We start from the raw sequence: 22,471 nt of genomic DNA, 5'->3' as shown, positions 1-22,471 counted from the left end.
ATTTAGAGTACAAAAGGGCTTAGGTTGAAATGTTTAAACCTACAAATAAAATTTGAGTGAAGTTTAAACCCTATTCTATCCACTATTATTCTAAAATCAACTGAAATTTTTTTTTCTCAATTATATTAAAAAAAAAAAACAAAATTAACAAACTTTATTGATCTAATTCAAATTATTAATTTTTTTATTTATATTTAGAGATGTTTTTTCTAATATAAATTAAATAGTATTTAATTAATAATAATTTTGTACCTTTTAAATAATAATAATACCGGCATGAATATAATTGTTGGTGTTACGTAGCAGAAAACTTGATAATAACATCTACCTGCTTCATTAGACCATGGGAGAATTTGAAAACTTGTTAAAAAACCCAAATTTACAAATTAGGCTTGAAATTGTTGACAATTTCTTGAAACACCTTGGTCCTTTAAACACCACAAAATAACTTTCACCATCTAGGAACTCTCCCACATTGTATCATCTAGTTCAAAAGTAGTTATGGTATTTTACATAAATATAAAGAGTAAATGAAGGATGGTTTCTTGGTCAACTAAATAGGTGAACTAACTATAATTCAAGTAAACTTTGTAATAATTTTAGTTTACATTCTGCACAAAATCTATACGAAAATATATCCTCGCTTTGAAAGCTTGACCTAACAACGAAATAATAGCTCCATTTGCAAGATCAATAACGTAAGATGCAAAGACAGCCAGTGATGCAAAGTTTCAAGGCCCTGAAACATTAAAGTTGCGTCTTCTAAACATATTAACAATATACAGTCACCCATTTTACTACTAATCTTGTTCTTCTGTCAAACCTCATTTGCCTCTGCGACGATTTTTTGTTGCTGCGCAATTTGAACAATACCATTTTCCTTTTGGTTGTTCTTTCAGACCAACACAACCAAAATGAAACCACTCTATCTTGCACTGCAAACCCAGATATTGTCAAAATATGTTAGGGATAAAAGAAAGAAAGTAAAATAAATACTTACGTCAGGGTTATCACAGGCAACCATCTCGCCATAGCTAACTTGGTTACAAAAGCAGTATGTGGGTTCATTTGGATCAACTGGTAAATCCAATTCCATGCCAGTTGGGTTCACAGGTGTAGGTTGTGCTTCTGTTGCCACTGCAACAGATGTTTGGCGTCTGCAATAGCAGTTGTGAATCAAGTTATTTCTATTAGATTTCATTTTGTTTCCATTATCATACCATAAATGCTGTATACATGCATGCATCATGCGGCATACACAAACAACGGAAACAATAGATATGTGACATGTCACATTATAAGCCTTTCTACGTGTCCGTCTTAACAACTACAATGTGGAATTCAAAATTTTAATTCAAGAAACAAATATTCAGTCACAAACTAAAATCTGCTAAGTTATCCAGGTCATTTATGTACATAACTCTAAACCATAGTTGTCAAAGTCAAGAGTTAATATTTTAACTCTCTTCATAATGTTACCATGCAAAAATGAATTAAGGTTAAACTTGTACGAGTTTTTATGTAAATTAAAACAAAATCACTAACTAATCGATTCCACAAGTTTATAAGTTTATATTCATTTACTTATGATTATGCAACATTCGTTTAACTTATTAAGCTAATTTGATACAAATAAATTTAGTTATATTTTTATTTTCCAAAAAAAAAATGCATATAGACTTAATTAGCATAGAACTCGCTCTTTGTCAAACTCATGACCTTACATAAATTCTAATAAAAATGCAAAACTCATGATTCTACAACCAAGTTTATAAGTTCACATTCAAACCTTTGCCTTTAAGATGTACACCTTTTTGCCACTTTTGTTGGATATTTGTCTACATTTTCTAAAAGAATTGGTATTAATAAGGAGAGAAGGATAATATAAAAGGTATTCAGGACAAGAGATCCAATACAAAAGATTTGGTTTTTAGGGGGGACAATTGCAAAACTTTCAAATCTCTCAATATTGGAGAAAAAATTATTGTTGTGGGATACGTTTCTAAAGAGACCATGTGCCTTAAACCAAGTAGAAGAAGGATGTCTATCCTACAACACAATGCTTGCCTATCTAAATTTTTGTCATTATAGGTACAAGGGTTACTCTCTAGCCAAATACTATTATTTAGTCTCTTGAGTTATATTTTAAAGATGTTTATTTCACTTATTTTGTGATCAAGTTAAAATAGGCCAATATTAAACTAATATGAAGCTAGGGGAACTCGGGGCAATTATAGTGGGTCTAAGTGTGACTAACTGCTGAGGTGGCAGTAGCATGTGGAAAGAGTGAATGCTGCAGAGGGTATATGATGTAAAGGGAGGTTTACCTTACATTTTAGGCCAGGATTAAGGTTAAGGTTCGGTATTCGGAAGCAATGAGCACTCTATACTTGCTCAAAAACATCTCTTTCACATTGATTTCAATCCAGATTTCTACTATTTCTATTTATGGTTTCTGCTATATAATTACAAACACTATTATGTTATTTATGTCAATTACTAAGATATCTTTTCCAAATGTTATATAAAATATATAAACTTCCAAATTTAATCATGGATAATGACAACACTTTAGTCACTAAAGTAATTATCTTGGCAATAAATATTTGGCTTTCTACATTTAGGTAAAATAAGATTATCTAATTCTTGGTTTTCAAACCAAGGCAAGTGTTGCTTGACAACACAAATTCGTATCATCAAAAGGATTTGGATTATTTGGTATTTCTAGGTATGGTTTGTAGTACTTACAGGAATGTAGGACATCGGATATGAAGACAACAGAGCGTTACAAAGAAATATGTAAGAATGTCAAACAACAGAATGGCAGATTGTATTGTAAAGGCATAGTATCTACAATATGTTCAAGCTCTAATCATTATAATAAGATCACATAACTTCAACCTCCATTGTAAACAAAAGAAGCATTAACTGAAGAAGAAAACTAGGAATGCATGTTTGCGAGACTAATGTTTTTCCTTTTGCAATCTATTGCCAGTTGTCTGTTCACTCAAGGGCATCACATACTAAGATGTCTCTGTTTGAACACTTTTTCTCGTAAATGCTACCAAAACAAGAAATATATTTCCCAAACGTCTTAACTTCTATTCATTCAACATTTTCCTAAATAATTATGGTCTGTTTGAAGATATGCCCATCATTTGAATCCATAACGGAAAACCATGGAAGAAGGTATCTTATTAAGTGAAGATAATTGAAAATCATAGAGACACATCATGTGATAAGCGAGCAAAAATTGAATCATAAATAGTCCTAGAAGATTCATACTTTTTACGCCCTCCTCTGCCACCTTCATTACCCCTTCCAGATTTTGTATTGCCATCAGGAGCTGAAGCAAGAACTCCACTTATTGCAGCATTTTCTCTTTCTGATATAAATAAAAACAATAAATGCTTAATTAATAAAAATAATTAGATTCATTTGTTATCAATTACGATATAGCACATTAACAACTTATATAGATCATGAGATGAATAAAAGAAAGTACCGCGCCTAAGCTCCTCATCAAACTTCTTCAGATACTGATCAAGTTGTTGTATGTGTGTATCTACCTGCAAAAAATCACAAATATATTATTACAAAATCCACACCAAGCCAACAAGTTTTTGTACTTACGTTATAAATGCTGCCTCCTATATTTTGCTCCAAAACCAAAATTTGTTTTCCCAAATGTTATGTATATATATATTCTTAATCCAAATTTAAAAATGCAATACAAAAAGTGAAAAAAGCAAATGAAAATAACATACAATCATATCTGAACAATTATTGTACTGCCAGTACGTGCCTCTCTTAAAAAGAGCAGCCAAACTCACAAGGGCATAACCTTGGCATCGTGATAAGATCAATCTTTCAGTACATGAGTACAATGAAGTCATTGTGAAAGAATTGACTACTGAGAACAAAATCATTGAGAAAAAAATAAAATTAAAAAACTAGCAAGAAAAACATGGTACGGTCAAACAAATACAAATACAATCCATCATTTAGCTATATCGAACAAGTATTACCACAAAACTGCAATACTTATTCAAGCAATTATATCTAAAGCCAGGAATCAATCAAAGGTCTTGAAAAAAAATTCCATGTAGCAAGATAAGTGTACTACCAAATCATATGCCTGGACAGCCAGGGCAACCTTTTCATCAGCAATCCTAATGCTATGCTTTTGCTCATCAAGTGCTTCATCGGAAAATCGAATAACCGAAGTATCAGGTGTGATGTTTCCAGACCTAACTCCTCGCCTAATATCTTCAATTTCTTGTTCACAGCGGTGTTCATTTTGCCTTTGAATCTCTGCTCACAGAGATCACAGTCGTTATGTGGAGGAAAACTAACACGACTCAAAGGGAATTATTTTTTCCAGGAGAACATTTTGGACAGAGAGTAAGATTACAATAATAAAGGGCATACATGCCATTAATTTGATATCTAAAAACTAATTATAGGTATTAGCAATTAGCAAAGTAAGCAACATAAAATATACAAACTAAGACAATGTAATAAGCCTTTAGAATCAAATTAACCAAAAACATGAATTTCAAAATATCTGAGCTAAACTACAGGCTAAATTCCCATCACAAACTAAATAGTAAATATGGTATACGTATGTAATTTCCTATCGCACATTAAAACAATCCAGCCTAACAAATGTATTTTAGATAAGGAAGGTGCTAAATTCATTTTCTTAACAAAGTATCAAGCATTATGACATTAAGACAAGTTTCTAAACACCCACCACACTGGATTTGTGTATTATATACCACATAACTAATAACTAATTCTGGTTGCTTCTAACCCATTATTTTTATTTTTTATAGTAGTGAGCGCCTATAAGGGGAGCATTGGAGCAACGATGAAGTTATCTCCGTGTGACCTCAACGTCACAATTCAAGCCGCCGAAACAGCCAATGATGTAATTATCCGATTAGGTTGGGTACATTACACCTTTATTTAAAAGAATAATATAATTCCAGGAGAAGTTCCAACAGCATTACTACAAGTTTGGGACACAACAAATGCGCCTTGAGTGTGAAATGGCAACTCGCCTCACGATTAAATCATGTCAATGAACCACCAAATACAATTTCTAAGATTGTACCAGAACAAACTAGATAATTGCCTTTCTTAACAAGAATATAGCAAAGAATAAAAACGGACAAATACCCTGTAAACTCTTATCTAGGTCACGCAACAAGGCATACTTCTTCTGAAGAATAACGGGTAGAGACTCCAAATCTGCAAGTTGACAAGGATGGGGGAAAAAAACCAAAGAGATTGTTATAATTGTGAATTGAAAAGAAAAATTAAAGGTACAAATATTCTAGAACCCTAAAAAATTAATTAAAAAAAATTAGTTAGTAATGAAAAGGATATTGAAAGGAAGGGAGTGAATTACTAGCTTGAAATTCTTCAAGGAACGACATTAGGGCTGTGCTCCGTCCGGACTCCGATGTCTCCGCGGCTTTGTCCGGCCTGTGTTATGCGGCTGAGACGATTAGACGGAGAGAGATAGCATTCAACCGGAAAAAAAGAGCCGACCGTGACAGAGGAAAGCGAGCGCGGACGACGCTAGAGGCGGGATGGGGGACGTTTTTACAAAAATAGTACCAAAGATCATATTACGACAAAACTCTCTACTATCTAAATGGTACCAAAATAATTAGTGTTTTTATTATTTTTTTTTTCCTTTTTCTAAGAGAAAGAAATAAAAGAAAGTAGTAGAAATAGAAGAGTAGGAATAGGAATAGGAATAGGAATAGGAGAAAACACATTTTTTATGTTATTGTTTATAAAGTTATGTATTTTCTTCAAACATTTTCATGTTTATTGTCAAAGAAGATAAACAAAAAAATAAAACCAAAAGTGTAGAATTCTATATAAAGTTTAATAAAAAACACAAAAATTTATGAAAGTTGGTATAGAAATTTGTAAAATTAAATACAAAATAATTATATAAACAAAATTAAGGATGAGAAAGATACAATGAATCAAGAGTTTGCACAATTTTATAAAAAAATATATATATAAATATAAAATTTTATGAAGTTAGATGGACACAAATTTATATAAAGTTAAACACAAAATAATTATATAGACAAAAAAAATAAAAAAGAATGTACAGTTCGTATCTAGGAAGAATTGATGAGGCTAGTTAAAAGTAGTGAATCTACCAATAAAATCATGACCAATAATAAGGCAATCAAAAATGCATTTTGGTCATTTTTGGTGTATCTTTTATTTTGAATTAAATAAAAAAATAAAAAAAAATAAAAAAAAACCTTTACCTATAATTTTTGGTTAAGATTTTCCTACCAATCTGGTTCAGTCAACAAACACCAAACTAATAAGATGTAAATCTGATTTCATTCCAAAATGGCTTCTTCTAAACTAACATCAAGTACCAAATCCTGCAACAAATAATAGCCTTAGGTTACACTGCAAAAACAGAGTATCGGAGAGTAGTAAAGGAGCAAAAAGACAAGACAATGAAGGAAAAGACAGTGATCAATCTCAAAAAACATCAAAACACAGATTTGAGATCATGAGAAACAGTTCTTCTAGAGGTGGTAATCTCACTGTACGTGTTGCTTCCTGAAGAAGATTGCCTCGTCATCTTCAATCTTGAGCCATTTCATTAAAGCATATTGCAGAATGCTGATTGAAGTAGCAGCAGCATGTTTAGACAGTATTATGCAGAATGCAGATTGAAATAGCAACTGCATATTAGTATTCAGGATATTTAATTGATGGTATAGCTGAGGTAATTTAATGAGGGTTACTAATTTTAGTGGTAGCTACACACTTATATAGGCAGCAATAGCATGGCAGAACAACTATCCTATATAATCAATTAAGCAATACATCAAAACAGCAACACATCAAAACAGCAAGTTTAAGTTAGTCACAATAGCTAATCAAAACAGCAACACATCAAAACAGCCATAGCTAATCAATAATCAATTAATCATTCAATCTAAGCACAAGTTTAAGTCAGTCACAATCTAAGCACAATTGAGTCACAACACAAAACAAAATACAGCACACAATTTTAATGAAGATTAACAAGATTAACTAGTGAACTAAATCAACTGAATCAGCACAATTTTAACAAAGATTAACCACCAAAATAAATCAACTAATCATTTAATGATTCAATCCAAAACAAGAAAACAAAGTATAATACAGCTAGATTCAAATTTCAACCTAGTAGCATTAGCAAAATCCAAAAATAAACAATGTTTTGAGTAAAGAATGAAGAACAGAGAACTAAAATTAAAAAAAAATGAAGCCTTTGCCTTCGTTCTGAGCTGTCTGAGCCGAGGGGCAGAAGCGCAGCGGAGACGGAGACCAGGCGACGAGCAGGACGACGGACGGCGTAGAAGAAGACTGCGAGCAGTGAGCACTGACCTTCGAAGAACGATTGCGAGCAGACGTCGACAGTAGAGAACGAAGACTGAGAGCCAACAGGGGTTCTTCTTTGGAGGACGCCAACGGAATGAAGAGAGGATCCCCTGACTGCAACGGACAGCAACGAGGCTAGGGTTTCGTTTTTGTTTGGGGAGAAGGAAGGAGATAAAAGAAACCGGAGAAGGGGCTCTAGGGTTAGGAGGTGAGGCTTCTGTGCTTCACACCTGCCCCTGACTGCAACAGACAGCGGCAGTGGCTCACTTCTTGTAGCTTGTGGCAGTGAGGCTAGGGTTTCTGTTTCTTTGGAGAGGAGGAAGGAGATGGAAGAATTGGAGAACGAGTTGGTTGTGGCTTGACTGCTGGCTTCATGCGTGCTTCTGTTTGGTTTTTACTTTTTAGTAAGGTTGCGAGAACTGGACCGGTCAATGAACCGGTAAGATAACTGGTTCACTGGTTTAATGGTTTGACTGAGGTTCAACCGGAGTTCAACCGGTTTAAATAAATTTTTAACAAAATTATTAAAAATTAAATATATAATTTCAAAGATTTAAATTCAATAATTTCTAATCTAATAAAATTTAAAATTTCACCTTTTTTAACTATACAAAACTCTAATCATCAAAAATCATAATCATCATTGTTAGTTTCAGGATTTTCATCATCGATAGGATTTTCAAAGCACAGCCACAAAAAAAGTTCCATTCATGCACTACATACTTGATGACATCTCATATCATAATAATCTTGCTTTCTTACTTACCACTACTACATGATTTATATTTCTAGGACATGAACATCATAGATATTAGGCAATCACAATTTACAACAAAACCCAAACACAGGCTTGAAAACCAGAAAGGGGATTAAGAAAAATTATATTGTTTAACCAGTGATTTGAATGGGCTTAACATCAGGTTTCTTAACTTCTGCCTAGGTTTCTTAACTTCTGCCTTGGGAACAGTGACAGTAAGAACACCATTCTCCATGGATGTCTTCACCTGATCCATCTTGGCGTGGGAGCCTGAACCTCCGCATGAACTTACCACTTACTTACAACATCAGCCAAACCCAAATCAGAAAACCAGCAACAATATTATTCCAGATAGCAACATCATTTCAAAAAATCAACAACTCAACAACTCAGGATAATAGAAAATGATCAAAATCATCAAAATCAGTAATTCAATACTATTAACTCAGCAAATCAAGATCACTAAAATAGTAAAACCAGCAACTGAATCAGCATTATTAACAAAAGTACAAAATCAAGTAAAAATAATTCAAGCAGCATTATTTACCGGAGGAAGGGTCGTTGAGCTCGACGGCGACACACAGAAAGATGGAGAGCTCGACGGCGACAGAGAGAGGGCACGACGGCGACAGAGAAAGGGCTCGACGGAGACCGAGAGAGACGACGGCGAGGGGAAGAGAAACGATGACAGGCGACGAGTAGACCTTCACCTTCCACAGGCGATGATTCTTGATGCCACAACGGTCAGTTCCACCCGGCGGCGACAGCACCCTCCACCCGTTCGGCGATGAGACCTAGCGACGCGAGGAGATGGGATCCAGGAGAAGAGGATCGGCGACGACGAGGCTGGACGCTGGCTGAGGAGACGAGTTCGTCGGGGACGACGGCGTTGGGCACTAGGCGGTGGCTCCTGGCCTCCTGCTGCTGTTGGCTGGGAGAGAGGAAGAAAAGGGGGCTAGGGTTCCGTGGAGTGGAGAGAGAGAGAGGGGGGTGGGTCTTGTGCGTGAGTGAAAGAGAGAGAAAATGGGGGAGGGTTTATATATTTTTATATTTTTTTCATTTTTTTTAAATCGAAAACCGGGGAAAAACCGTTCTGTTCAAACGGTTCGCTGGTTAACCGCCAGTTCGACCGATTTTTTACCACTTTTTTGCTAGACGGTTTTGCACTTCAATCCAACCGGCTAGATGACCGATTCCCGGTTAATTCGGTTTAACCGGCCAGTTCGATTCGATTTTCAGAACAATTTTTAACCAAAACGGCATCGATTGATGAGAACCGGCCGGGTTCCAATCCGGTCCGACTGACCGATTCCCGGCCATTTCTGCGGTTTAAATCCGATTTTCAAATTAACAGTTTTGCATGGCAAATCGAACCATTTTAGTTGACGATTCACGGTTAAACCGGTCAGACCGGCCGGTCTAGTCCAATTTTCGAAACATTGGTTACAATTATAGTTGTCAGAACCGAACCGGTGATCAAACCGGTCAGGTTATTGGGTCACTGGGTTATTGGTTCAATCGGTGAGTCACTGGTTGAACCGGTTGACTTGGTCCTATATAATAAAAAATAAAAAATAGTTAAAAATTTAAAATTAAAATTTAAAATACATAATTTTACTAACATTTTAAAAATATCAAGCTATTTTAAAATAATATAGAACAGAAACAATAAATATTTTATTATTTTTACTCTATCATAAATAATTTTATTTTGTTTTTATATTAAAATAACTATTATTTTTAAATTTCAATAATTTATTAATTAGTTTATATTTATTGTATTATTTTATACTATAGGTATTTATTGAAAAATAATATTAATAAATTATATAATTATGAAAAGAAAAAATGAGTTTATAATTATTGTTAAATAAAATATAATTAATTTAAGAATGAGTGAGTTTATAACTAAAATTAAAATAAATTAAATAGAAGTAATTTGATGAAAGATATTTATATATATTATAATTTGCATATATATTAGTGAAGAGCACAGCAGCCTAGTGGCTGTAAATGGCGCCTCCATTTATGAAGGAAAGGTTCAAACCCTACCTCTAGCATTTCTATGAAATGCCAATTCGTACCGGTTTGGTCGGACCGGTCTTCATCAGGTTTGACCGGTTTTCAATGGTTCAATCAGATTTTGACTAGTTCCTACCGGTTCGTTACCTTACATGGTGCAAATATCGGACCGGACCAGTATAGGATCTGGTTCATCGGTTTTTCAGTCGAACTGTCCGGTCCGGTCCGGTCCGGTTTTAATAACAATGGTTACAATTAAGTCTCTTTTTCTTGATAATCAATCACTTCCTATAGTCAAAAACTATTCCCAGAAGTAAAATACAATACAAAATTACATATTAACAACAATGATCAAAACGAAATCAGCAAAGTCCCTTGAACCCCATAATGATTTGTGAAGGAAATTTCTGTAAATTGTGAAACCACTCTTTATCAGCTGGCCAAAATTTTGAGCTTCAGTATATCAAATACTCTGAAGTGTGAGATGATAAACAGGACTCCATGCAAAAATTTCGGGGGGAAAAAAATACTAGAATCAGTGATTTCATTCTGGTTATGTACTTACAGCCTCTGAAAACTTGTTTAAGTGTTCCTCTATAGGCAAAAAAATTTTAGCCCCTTGAAATCCAGGCTCCGGCTCTCTTCTATCTTTTTTCTTTTTTTTTCTTCTAGTACAAAAAGAGGTCAATGTACATATCCGGGGTTGAACATAACTTATGATGCGATATTGAACAGTTAGGACCCCAGGATTAATCAGTTAGAGTTTCATGAAGAGTCTAAGCAGAGTCAAGTCCATTAGGAGACTCTACATTTATCAAAATTCTTGGACTTGGTTGGTTGCGACTTTCGTCATTACCAGCAGTGCGAGATTTTCCAGGTCTCACTCTAATATTGGTACCCATAGGAAAAGGCTCCTGCAGAGACAAAGTTCGTCAATAATGTTACCCTCTATTAGCCTTCTAAAGGAGGGGTTGAATCTGTTCAATTTACATGTTATGCATAAAAAAAGGTTTACAATTTTCAAACAACAAAATAGAGACATTATACTTTAGTTCTCATGTATGTGCTTCTAGTGACTATTCCTAACAGAAGGCTGTTTCTATCAGCAATTATTACCAATACTCTCGCATTATTTTCAGCCAATCAAATTTCATGAAATCTCTTCAAGCATTGGATAGTACCAACACGCAGTGCATGGAAAAAATGCATGGCTACTGTATTAACATTAAATATCGGTTGCTGGTTTGAAGATTGACATAAATTCTGGCCAAAACTGGTATTTAATGCGAAATATCAAGGGGAAACAAAGAAGGAAATATGGTAGCTCCATTACAGCATTTAGCAACTGGAAATAACTGCAATTAAAGAAAAAGATTGACTCACTGGATCACCAGCATTTGGACCATCAGTGTGGAAGAGAATAGGGCGACAACGTTTATCTTCATTCATCAGGCTTGAGTTCTGGAAATGGGCAATGAGAGAAGCTTTTCCTTGAATTCGGGCATATGCAAGTGAGGCTACCTTTTCACTATTGAACTTCTCCCATTTTTTCCCATTAAAAGTCTGCATAATTCTTATTGACATTAGTTCCATCAATTCATGAAGAAACAATAAAAAACAAGACCTAGGAACTCCACAAAAGTATATTACTAGTACATAAGAATTCATAACTAACCTGGTGGAAAGGAATAATTTGAGCAGCATCGATCATATTTATAAATGCATAACCAACATTACATTTATTCTGCAATCACATGTAGATTTGAATCAGAATCATATTTATGAATTCTCCTCCAAAGTAAAAGATTAAAAAAAAAAACAACAAAAAGAAAAACAAAAACAAAAGTAAATACATGCCTTGAAGTCAATTGGCAAATACAGAAAATCATAAGTTCCCCTACAACGCTCATCAATAGCAGCAAGAAGCATCTTTGAGGTATACCTAGCGAAAAGAGAAGTAGGGCAAATCAAGAGTCAAACACAAGGTATATCTCAAATGAACACAGAATGAATGGAAGTATAAGAAATTCTCAAGTGCCAACTTCAATAAGATGATGATGCAAAACATGAATTTATGCAGATATTTTTATTTTCCCAATCTTAACATTGAAATTAAGATAACTAACAATTTCACCAGTGAAACATTCAGTTGTAAACAGAACATGAAAAGATAACATGGTAAGCAACGCAAGATCCAAACAGTGACGTACTTGTTGGGAATATTTTTTATCATAAGTGTTGTTCGGGTGTCTTCCCCCTGCATTATGCGACCTAGGTCAAGTTCAAATTGTTTTTTATCAGCATTGTTTGTTTCACTCCTACGGTGATAAAGGCTTCTCATCCGTTCATTGGCAGAATCAATTTTTGACGTTGAATTCATAGAATGTCTTCCAGGGAAACCATGATGCTTAGGAGAACTCTGCCCAGCATTGGATGGCAGTTCAGTGCCTTTAGGACTGGCATGAGGAAACAAACGAGGAGAAAATTCTGGAGAAAGCAATTGCCAGGAACCCTGAAAACCTCCACTTCCCACAAAACCAGAAGCATCAGGGGATTCTGCTAGGTGCGAATGTTGCCTTCCCCAAGGTGACACTGGTGCTGATGCAACATTGTGGTCCATGTGTTGTGACCTCAACATATGAGGTGGTGTTATGGCAAAGCTTGGCATCTGTGGAAGATTAACAAATGATGGTCTTTTCTGCCACAGCATGGTACCTGATGAAGACTGCTGATGCAAATTGGAGCTGTTCCACATCTGATAAAGTCCATGATGTGACCGGATCCCATTTCCTGTCGGTTAAAAATAAAAACAATGATTTCAAACCAGATTTCAATGTAAACCTACCAAATACACATAACAAATATATCAAGTATACAATTACCAAGTTTCAACCACTTATAATTTCCCGATAGTTAGGCAACTCTGAAATAGTTTAATTGAATAATTCAACTATTAAACAGTAATTAGTAGTGTAAGAGTTTTAAATTGCTAGGGTGCCAAAGTAAACAGTTTGATAATAATTATACTCCCTCCTATCTCAATTTTCTATAAACAAGAATCATTTCAAAACTGTTACGCATTAGGAAAGTTATACATTATGCTATTTTTGCCTATCAAAATCCATTGCACTGACCTCCTGCATTAAATTCTGCTAAGTTCCCAGTTGAGCCCATTCCCTGAATGTGCCTGCTGTCAGAGGCTTCGGTCACTCCAGTATTGACACTGCTAGTCATGTTGCTAATGGTGCTTGAAAAGTTATAAGGACTACCATTAGCTAAAGTATCATGATACTCGGGTAAGGAATGAGGATGAAATCTCGGACTAGAAGCAAATTTTATTGCGTCAACAAATATATTGGACTCAGAAACGCCAGAAACATTTGAAGCTGATGATCCTCTCACTGTGTTGTGAATGCTAGAATTTATATGTCCAAATGCATTATCATTATACGTGTTTAAAGGTTGCGCCATTCCAGATTGAAATCCCTGATTGTAACCATTTTCCAAGCCAGATCCAATCACTCCAGCAGACACCGTTGCTGCACATGATGTCCAGTTAGAACACCAAAAGTGTTTGCTTTATTTATTTTTTTTTTTTTGTGTCTGTATGTGTGTTTGTTTGTTTGTGTGTGTGTGTGTGTGTGTTGGGGGGGGGGGGGGGGGGGGGAGTAAGTTGACAAAGACAAGATCTTACCCTTCTGTCTCAGTGCTAAGTTGTCAATAATACTCTGACCAAGATCTGGTTCATCTTGCCCCTTATGAGACTGCTGCATCAAACTGCATAAGAAATGTTAAAATAATTCTTATAAGGAAAGTTCTCAGAGTGCTCTTTAAAGGAGGTAAGAATAATCTACATAGTCAAAATAAATATTAAAGGAGGTAAGAATCAATGCATATCCAAAATATAACCTTTCTCTACACAACATCGGTTATATAGAGGTACACATAAAATGCGAAAATAATTAGAAGAGCTATAAGTTAGACAAAAAATCAGTCTAAAATATAAAAAGTAGAAATGGGCCCCATGTTGCAAACCTAGGATGTCCTGGTTCAATCTTGATCTGCTTCCCAGCAATGTCAATCCTGTTCAATGCACGAAGAGCAGCTTCTGCAGCTCGTACATCATAAAACTCTATAAATTTGTGCTGTTTCATTTCAGGAGATTCAAAAATCTGCAATTAACAACATAATATTTAAGGAAACACGTATTATCTTCATATGATATAAACAACAAAAATAGGTGAATAGACATCTCACTTCTTTAATATCTCCATAAAATCCAAAAATCTGTTTGAGTTCATCATTTGAAATAGATGAATCAAGACCAGATAGCATCAGCGTACCATGGCCAATATCCTTCTCAGAAGCATTGACCTAACATGCCATCAAGGTAGATATATCAGCAAAGCATAAAAGGTAGGAAGTAGGAACACAAAGAAAGTGTAATACTATAACAATATTACAAATGACAGCAATGGAGTGGAATTATGCGTATTTGACAATTTCTCAGAAATATACCTTTGGAATTGAATAATGTATATCAAGTTTCCTTAACCTCAGTGGCCAATTTTGAAGTTCTTGCGTTGCACTTTGTGCAGCTCTTAGGTCAAAATAAGAAATCATGACAAAACCACGATGTTTACAAGCTGTATACATGGTTCTAATATCTCCATATTGCTGCCAGAACAAACATAATAGTCCTTTTACATTTTATGATAACTGTTGTGAAATGCTTCCTGAAAATCCTAACATAACATCTAACATGAAAGGAAAACAAAGACGCACCTCAAAGAGAGCCTTTAGCTCAGAGTCGTCTACGTTGCTATTAATGTTTCGAACAAAGAGTGTTCTAGAAGGTTGTGTGACAAAAGGAAATTTTCCTTTAGGACCTCCAACAAAACCTGAATCTCCCTCCAGAGCACTAGTTCTTAATCCTGCATTCAGATGTTCATCTCTTTCCAGCTCCATGCCTCCCCCACTGCTAAACAAGTCAAAATCCTCCAAGTCATCATTTTTTCTGGCATTAGTATTGTTATATCTTGACTCATCATTGACACCAGAAAACAGATCATCTTCATCAGGAAGGAGATTCCCTATAGTTTCAGCCTCTATTTCTTCAAGAGATTTATAAGGCTCTTCCTCGGGAACAGAATCAATAATATCGGGCTGATCAGATAAAGCATCTTTCCCGAACAACCTCACTGCATCATGATATGCATATAAACACTGATAAGAAAATACCTTAAGATGTACCTAATGATGATATACAAGCAAACTGATGCAACACAAAATTGTTTCCAAGCATTAGAAAATAGAAACATATTAGGGCATAAGTGCTGATCATTTGACTATGCTGTAACAATCATTACTAGTAATGCATACTTACACTTTTGGCAAAACATATCAGACAATGAGCTCGAGAATAGAGTACTTTCACATGTGGCTGCACTGGAAACAAACTTGTCCCCAATTACACCAGGTGAGTTCGGTCCGGAGCGCATACATACATCAGACCTTGATCTGTGATGATAATGTGATGATTCCTTGGAAACCATCAGCGCATCAAAAATGCCTTCACCACCAAATTTTAGCTGTTCCACATTTTCAATAGATAGACTGGTGCATGACATTGGCAAACCAGATTTTGCACTTCTTTCCAGTACAGATGAAGAATTCAAATTGCTTCCAGGGGATGCTATCATTCCATTTTTTCCTGATAAAGTGAATATAGCAAAATTCATTTATCCATCTACATCTTCTGCATATGCAAATGCATGAACAAACGCAAATATAGATCACATGTAAAAGTATGCCGGGGGGAGGGGGGGTATTACAACATTCAAATTAGCATGATGTAAAACTTTGAAATTTTAGATATCTTCTGTATAAAAATTACATGTATGAGCTTGAATCCTGCAGAGTGCAGCATATATATAAATCAAATCACCATCATTATTCCAGCTATACTACTACTAAAGAGCTGCTAGAACATGGAAGACACTTTTGCATGCATTATTAAGGCATTGAATACGTAGAACTTACTGCAATTAGGTATTTCCACAAACTGAAACAGAAGTGTTAGTTTAGGTTTGATGCAATTGCTTGTATTAAAAAGTACATACTAAATTGATAAGTAACAATAAATATTCAGGAGCAAAGATGCATTTAATAATTGTGGACATAATTCATTTATTCATAATTTCATATAAGAGGAAGATTGATTGAAAATTTCTAAATAGACAACTGTTCTGCCACAGACAGAAGTAACTTAAGTTTGAACTTCCGCTGTTGGTCCTCACCTTGTGGATATTGATCATGAATGGATTTGAACTTCCGTATTCCAGCATCCCTCTGCCCAGAAGAGTTCGAGACAGGTTTAGAAAACCAACAGCTTGCTCATATAGGTAATGTCATTTAGGCCATAGAGAAGCTACATAACATTTAGAAAAAGGTAGCTTTTTTTTTTTTCTCGGGGGTGGGGAGAACAATAATAAATGTAATTACCTCAGAACGAAAAGAAATGTCATCAAAAAAGTGAGATGAAGCAGAAACTCCCCTCTGATCCACCATTGGAGAAGGCATCCCATAAAAAAAAAAACAAAATCTGGAAATAGAAGTATTGTGGAAAAGCTCTTCACGTGCTTGCTTGGTTAGGCTCTACTCATTATCATCTGCTGGAAATTCAATTATTTTTAAGGCTATTTGCTTGATCAAAGGAAAGGGGAAAATTTGCAAATTCATAGTGACCACAACACTAATAGAATCAAAACCAAGAAAGAGTTAAACTTGATGCAATCTCAGACTAAGACAGTAACATTTACCTAGTTCTTGGCTGCTGGCATAATCACTCTCAACCCCTAATTGGAACTGTTCTACCTAAGACTCTAATTGCTAAATTCAAAGGGATTGGTACAAAAATTAAGCTAGAAATAGTTGCATCTTCAACTAAATACCACCTGAAAATAGATGAAATTGCATAAAAGAAGAAAGCCCGTTGCTTACCTACCAACGACCTAATCCAATTGGACCATTCTTTTGCACTGAATTCAAAAATAAAAAGAGTTGGAAATTGAACCAAAAAGCATCCATAGAAATTAGGAAATTCCTATTCATATGAGCATTAAAAACAACTGGCAGCTACCAAAGTTTAAATATTCCAGCCTGTCTATGTAAGAAACCAAGGGAATTTTACAGGAAACCCCGTAACTATGAATAGATCAAGCTCCCAAAAAGAATTAAAAAAAAAAAAAAGGAAAAATCCAGGTTTTGCGAGAATGATGAAGCGTTTTGCACATTAAGCTGAAATTCAGCTACACGAAAAGACTTCTGAATTATGAGCTGAATTCAAAAAGAGAATACGCTAATTAAACCCAAAAAGACTGGCATAACATAAGATATAAAATGCTCACCTTCTAAATTGAAACAGAGTCTCTTTTGTTCCCGAAAATTCAACGAAGTTGAACTCAAAAAGAAGAAAGACAAAGAGGAACCCGCAACAAAAATTGAACCTTGGCTACACGACATAAGGAAATTCATAAGCGGGGAGATCTCATGATAATTTCGGCCAAATCTCCTCTTTTCTCGCCTGCATTGCTTTTCCGTTAATCTCACCACACGAGATACACAAGAAACCAAGAAATAAACGCTTATACGTTCGTACACATAACAGAACAGAACCGGACCTTTGTTTTTTTTTTCTTTTCTCTTCTTCTTCTTTAAATATTATCTTCTTTTCTTGTTGGTTTATGCGTACGGATAATTAATTATTGAGAGAGAAATTAAAAAAAGCTGATCTCCGGCGAAGCCCCGGCGAGATTGCGCTCGCCGGTCGCCGTCTATTTTAGGAGAGAGAAAGAGACGACTCAACAAGAGAAAAAGAGAGAGAGAGTTTGTGTTATGTTGCGAGAGACTTGTGACAGAGGCAAAGAAGAAAAGAGGAGAATAGAAGAAGAAAAAGAAAAGAGAGGGGGAAAGAAGAAAAGCGTGTTAGTTGGCCTTTTTTTAATAATAAGAAAACAAAACAAACAAAACCGAAACGAAACCAGAAATGAAATTACTACTGTGACAGGACAGATTTGACAAGTGGATTCCTAGTTTTGTAGTCATTATTTTGTAATAATGGAATGTGATTTTGGGAAATAGAATTTGTACAGATCGCTCTCTCTCTCTCTCTAAATACGAGGAGAGATTTTTTGCTACGTACATGGACCTTTTTCTTTTCTTTTCTTTTCTTTTTTTTTAATGTTTTGTCTTATCTTATTACTTATGCGTTTGTTGTTCTCATGACTCATTATAACTGATCTGATTCTTTTATTTTGCTTTTTGGATAAGTTAATTATATTCAACTTTTAGTCTAATTTGAGTATTTGACTTGACAACTGTATATTTATTTTTATATATTTCTTTCATGTTGAAACTGTATACAAATTGAACTTAAATTTTCAAAAATATAAATGAGATAGACATTATGAAATAAATAAGTAAATAAAATATAAAAAAGAGTAAAGACCCCCGATTCTTATCTATTTTTATCAAGAATGAGGTGTTTTTTGTTCAAAAAAAGAGCATTTTATTTTTTAATTTTTTTTATTTTAGGATAATATAATTTTTCAATTAAAAAATCGGTTAAATAGTAATAAAAATTAATTTTGTGGAAGTTTTATTTATAATTTGTGAATTTTTTTCAATAATATAACCAAACAATGACCATTACTATCATCACTTTTTTCATTCTCATCATTTTTTCTTGTACTTTTATTATTTCTATTGTATAACCATATTTTATCATCATTATTATTTCTTTTGTTATCATCATTATCAATACAAATATCATCAACATTAATATTATTTTATTTTATTTTTTTGTTTGATGTTTTTTTTTTTTCTTTAAAAGATTTTGTTATTGTAACTACTTTTTTTTTCATGCGATATCATTTTTAACAATGGTCTTGATCCACTTAACTACCATCATTGAAAAAAATTTTTAAAAATAAACTTATCAATAGTTTGTAAGAGTTTAAAACCCCACAAATTACAAATAAAATCCTTACAAAACTAATTTTCGTTACTATTTAACAAATTTTTTAACAGATAGATCATGTTGTCCTAAAATAAAAGGGTTAAGAACCAAAAATTTTTTTGGATAAAAATCGGATTGGATTTTTACTCTATAAAAAATTTCTCCTAAAAAATAGTTAGAAAAATTTAATTATAAGAAATCTATCTTTATCAAAATTATTAAGAATGATTAATTATAAAATATTTTAAAAAATTAAATATTTTTATTAAAGAGATAAATATATTCTTAAATTATTTGTTTATTTTAATTGAATCTTTTTTTTTCTATTTTTTTAACTATATTTCAGTACATCAAATTAATTTTTTAGTCTTACTCTACTTTCTATTTAAATTTTATCGTAAATAATTTTGTCATTTATTTTATACTTTTACTTTACATTCAAACCCAACACAACCATCTCAGAACAAAAACTAAGAGAGGAAAATAGAAAATATATTTTTTTATTTTTTTTATTATTATTTTTTGTGAATTATGAAAAGAACTCAATTTAATTAAAAGGACAAGTTATATAAATAAATCATTTGAAAATCAAATTTACACAAATATAACTTTTAAAAATAAGTTACATTCTTATCCTAAACTAATTCTTATGTAGATCGCTACACTCTATCATAATTTATTATTTATATGTAATTTGTTGCACTCATAATTTGCGATATAGTAAATTATGATGATGTGTGTTTTGAGTATAATCTGTAATATCCTATAATAATTACGTATAAATAATAAACCGTGATAAGATGTATTAATTTACATAAAGTTGGTTTAAGATTAAAAATGTTACCTATTTTTAAAAGTTATATTTTTATAAATTTAATCTCTAAATTATTTATTTATGTAACTTGCTCCAATTATAATGTACCAATTTCATAAAGCTTTTATATTGATAGTCATGTTAAATCCTATATCAAATTTAATTTTGTAAGGTCAATGAAGACGAAATTCACATTTTCTAACAACATCAAGGTTAATTCCTTACAAAAAGAAGACAAAATTAATTTAAAAATATATATAAATAATTATAACAACGAAGAAATAATGATGATGTCTAAAGTGAGCTATAGTTTAGCTATGCATTTCAAATTTGAAAAAAATCAATGAAAGTCATTTATTTTTATTATTCTTATATTGTTACTAATTTGCTGGCTCAGATTTTAAGAAAACAGTGAAATAATAAAATTATTTATTAATGATAAATTGATGATTTATATTTTACAATAATAAATTTTTGTTATAGATAAAATTATATTAATAAAAATTTGAATATAATAAATAATTAAAAAATATGTTTATAGAAAAAAATAAATAAATAATAATTTAAAGATATATCTATCTTTATTTTTAAAAAATAGTTTTTTTTAAATATTTTAATTTTTTTTAATAATTTTGGTACTAATTTTTTTAATAATTAAATCTTTTTAATAATCTTTTAGAATAATTTTTTTAAAAATATATTACAAGCAGTTTATTTTTTGTTCCATGAAATAGAATGGTACGAAAGATAATCATTTTCTAATGTGCAGCTGTAGGGACAGATATAAAAAGGGCAAATAGTAGCCTTCATCGCCTAGAATTTTAAAAAATTATATCTATATATGATATATGAATTTTAGCGTATCTATAATTTAGTTCTAATTTTTATATAATTTATTTTTGATGATTGTTACGGTACGATGATAAATTCATACGTACCGATACGTTTAAAATATGGACAAGTAGTAATAAGCCACGTGGAATTTAGTTTCCACGTCAGTATTTATTTTTTTTTTAAATATATATTATATCACCACTTTTACTAAAATACCCTTTTAATTAAATAAAAATAAAAAATATTTATTTATTTAATTTTATAAAAAGACTTAAACGTCCTTCCTTTATTTGATTAGACAAAAATACTCTTTTAAATTAATCAAATTTTAAAATTTAATTAATCCTAATTTTATAGTTTCAAATAATTGAAACAACAAAACAAAAACATATTAAAAAAAAAATCAAAATTGTTCTTCATCTGTGTTAAACATATTAAAAAAACAAAAAACCAAAATTGTTCTTCAACTGAATTTAAAAACCCTCTCGTTCACGCCTCTGAAAATTTCAGTATTCTTCATCTTCTTCTCTCTTCTTCCTATCCTCTCTCTCTCTCTCTCTCTCCTCGATCTCTCTCATCTGTCTCTTGACAATCCCATCGGTGGAATGTGGGGATTTCTTTTCGGATTTCGGCGTCGGCTATGATCATGTGAATGACAAGTACAAGCTTGTTGTGATTGTAAATCACATGGGGTATCATACGACCAAAATTCATACATTTTGCCGCAACCCTTCCAAGAGAGCCATTCAAGGTATCCCATTTAGCAGCATAAAGGGTGATCGTAAAGGGGTATTTGTGCCTGGCACCGCTACCCTTAACTGGATCCTGGATTGCTTGGTTTTTTCCCATGACTTGGTGAAGGAGACTTTTAGTGAGTTTTCCCTGCCCCTCAGTGATCCGGATGATAAAACCTTCAACTTCCCAGGGTTATGTGAGCTGAGGAACTGCCTTGCATATTGCTTTAATCATGAGAAAACTCATTGGTTCGTGTGGATCATGAAGGAGTATGGAGTGCCTACATTTTGGACTAAATTGGCCATCATCCCCTGCCTTTCGCGTCTAACTGATTATCATTTACGTCCATTGTATATCTGGGGAAATAATATTCTTGTGGCGGTTGCATCAAGTTTAAGGATAGTTCTGTATAATTTGGATAATGGTAGCTTTGAATTTCCTGTATTGAAATCTACTCCTTCAATAGGATTGTACGTCTTTATTTATCACGAAAGCTTAGTTTCACCACCATATCCTGGCCTTCCAAGTAGCTCTTTCAGTTAATCAAACCCTAACGGACAAGTTGTCTTCTGAATAATGGTTTGATTCTAGTCAACTCCTATGCCTTCTTTATGAGTTTTGACTTTTGAGAATTTATATGTTCTTATTGCTTTGCTAATTTAGTGATTATTTATCTAATTTTTTACAAAATTATACTACCTGTTATGATTATTGCCAATTTCATATTCACATGCCCAGGCTGGATTTGTAGGATTAACCATCATTTACTAGTGTTCCTTTGCGCACAGTAAATTTATGCTTGTGATGAAGATCTGACCTTAGATTCAAATCTATTATTTTAGGATAAAATTAAGGGGGAGAGAATGTA

The 22,471-nt window shown here is 33.2% G+C and overlaps 3 protein-coding genes across 16 annotated transcripts; 1 reads left to right on the top strand and 2 right to left on the bottom strand.

The window, feature by feature from the left end:
- Positions 1-408: 408 nt before the first annotated feature.
- On the bottom strand, positions 409-9,195 carry LOC107630873 (PHD finger protein ING1). 11 transcript variants are annotated; one of them, XM_016334149.3, is made up of 10 exons: positions 8,727-9,195; positions 6,598-6,675; positions 6,306-6,428; positions 5,417-5,493; positions 5,185-5,256; positions 4,127-4,314; positions 3,506-3,569; positions 3,286-3,385; positions 1,001-1,157; positions 409-935 (listed from the first exon to the last, which is right to left on the bottom strand). In XM_016334149.3, the coding sequence occupies exons 4-10, from the start codon at positions 5,442-5,444 to the stop codon at positions 825-827; spliced, it is 720 nt and encodes a 239-aa protein (XP_016189635.1). In that variant the 5' UTR covers positions 5,445-5,493; positions 6,306-6,428; positions 6,598-6,675; positions 8,727-9,195; the 3' UTR covers positions 409-824. The 11 variants fall into 11 exon arrangements, with proteins under 11 accessions (XP_016189635.1, XP_088363064.1, XP_088363067.1 ...); XM_088506938.1 differs by having other exon boundaries at positions 6,603-6,675; XM_088506941.1 differs by having other exon boundaries at positions 5,417-5,589; positions 6,598-6,737; positions 8,727-9,188.
- A 1,258-nt stretch (positions 9,196-10,453) lies between these two features.
- LOC107630871 (protein MEI2-like 4) lies at positions 10,454-18,250 on the bottom strand. Of its 4 annotated transcripts, none has more exons than XM_088506934.1 (15): positions 17,611-18,250; positions 16,706-16,875; positions 16,501-16,552; positions 15,588-15,914; positions 14,987-15,402; positions 14,720-14,878; positions 14,459-14,575; positions 14,237-14,373; positions 13,896-13,978; positions 13,336-13,740; positions 12,412-12,991; positions 12,059-12,143; positions 11,877-11,945; positions 11,585-11,764; positions 10,454-11,115 (listed from the first exon to the last, which is right to left on the bottom strand). In XM_088506934.1, the coding sequence occupies exons 2-15, from the start codon at positions 16,781-16,783 to the stop codon at positions 10,978-10,980; spliced, it is 2,826 nt and encodes a 941-aa protein (XP_088363060.1). In that variant the 5' UTR covers positions 16,784-16,875; positions 17,611-18,250; the 3' UTR covers positions 10,454-10,977. The 4 variants fall into 4 exon arrangements, with proteins under 4 accessions (XP_088363060.1, XP_088363059.1, XP_088363062.1 ...); XM_088506933.1 differs by having other exon boundaries at positions 16,706-16,872; positions 17,611-18,184; XM_088506936.1 differs by lacking the exon at positions 14,720-14,878 and having other exon boundaries at positions 16,706-16,872; positions 17,611-18,167.
- A 1,960-nt stretch (positions 18,251-20,210) lies between these two features.
- Positions 20,211-22,261, top strand: LOC107633528 (F-box/kelch-repeat protein At3g23880-like). The gene is made up of 2 exons (XM_088507438.1): positions 20,211-20,246; positions 21,379-22,261. The coding sequence occupies exons 1-2, from the start codon at positions 20,211-20,213 to the stop codon at positions 22,144-22,146; spliced, it is 804 nt and encodes a 267-aa protein (XP_088363564.1). The 3' UTR covers positions 22,147-22,261.
- The last annotated feature ends 210 nt before the right edge of the window (positions 22,262-22,471 follow it).

Source organism: Arachis ipaensis, chromosome B3, assembly GCF_059453495.1.
Source record: "Arachis ipaensis isolate K30076 ecotype BB chromosome B3, ASM5945349v1, whole genome shotgun sequence".
Classification (NCBI taxonomy): domain Eukaryota; kingdom Viridiplantae; phylum Streptophyta; class Magnoliopsida; order Fabales; family Fabaceae; genus Arachis; species Arachis ipaensis.
The sequence above is the reverse complement of the archived record's forward strand: the minus strand, read 5'-3'. Positions and strand labels throughout refer to the sequence as shown.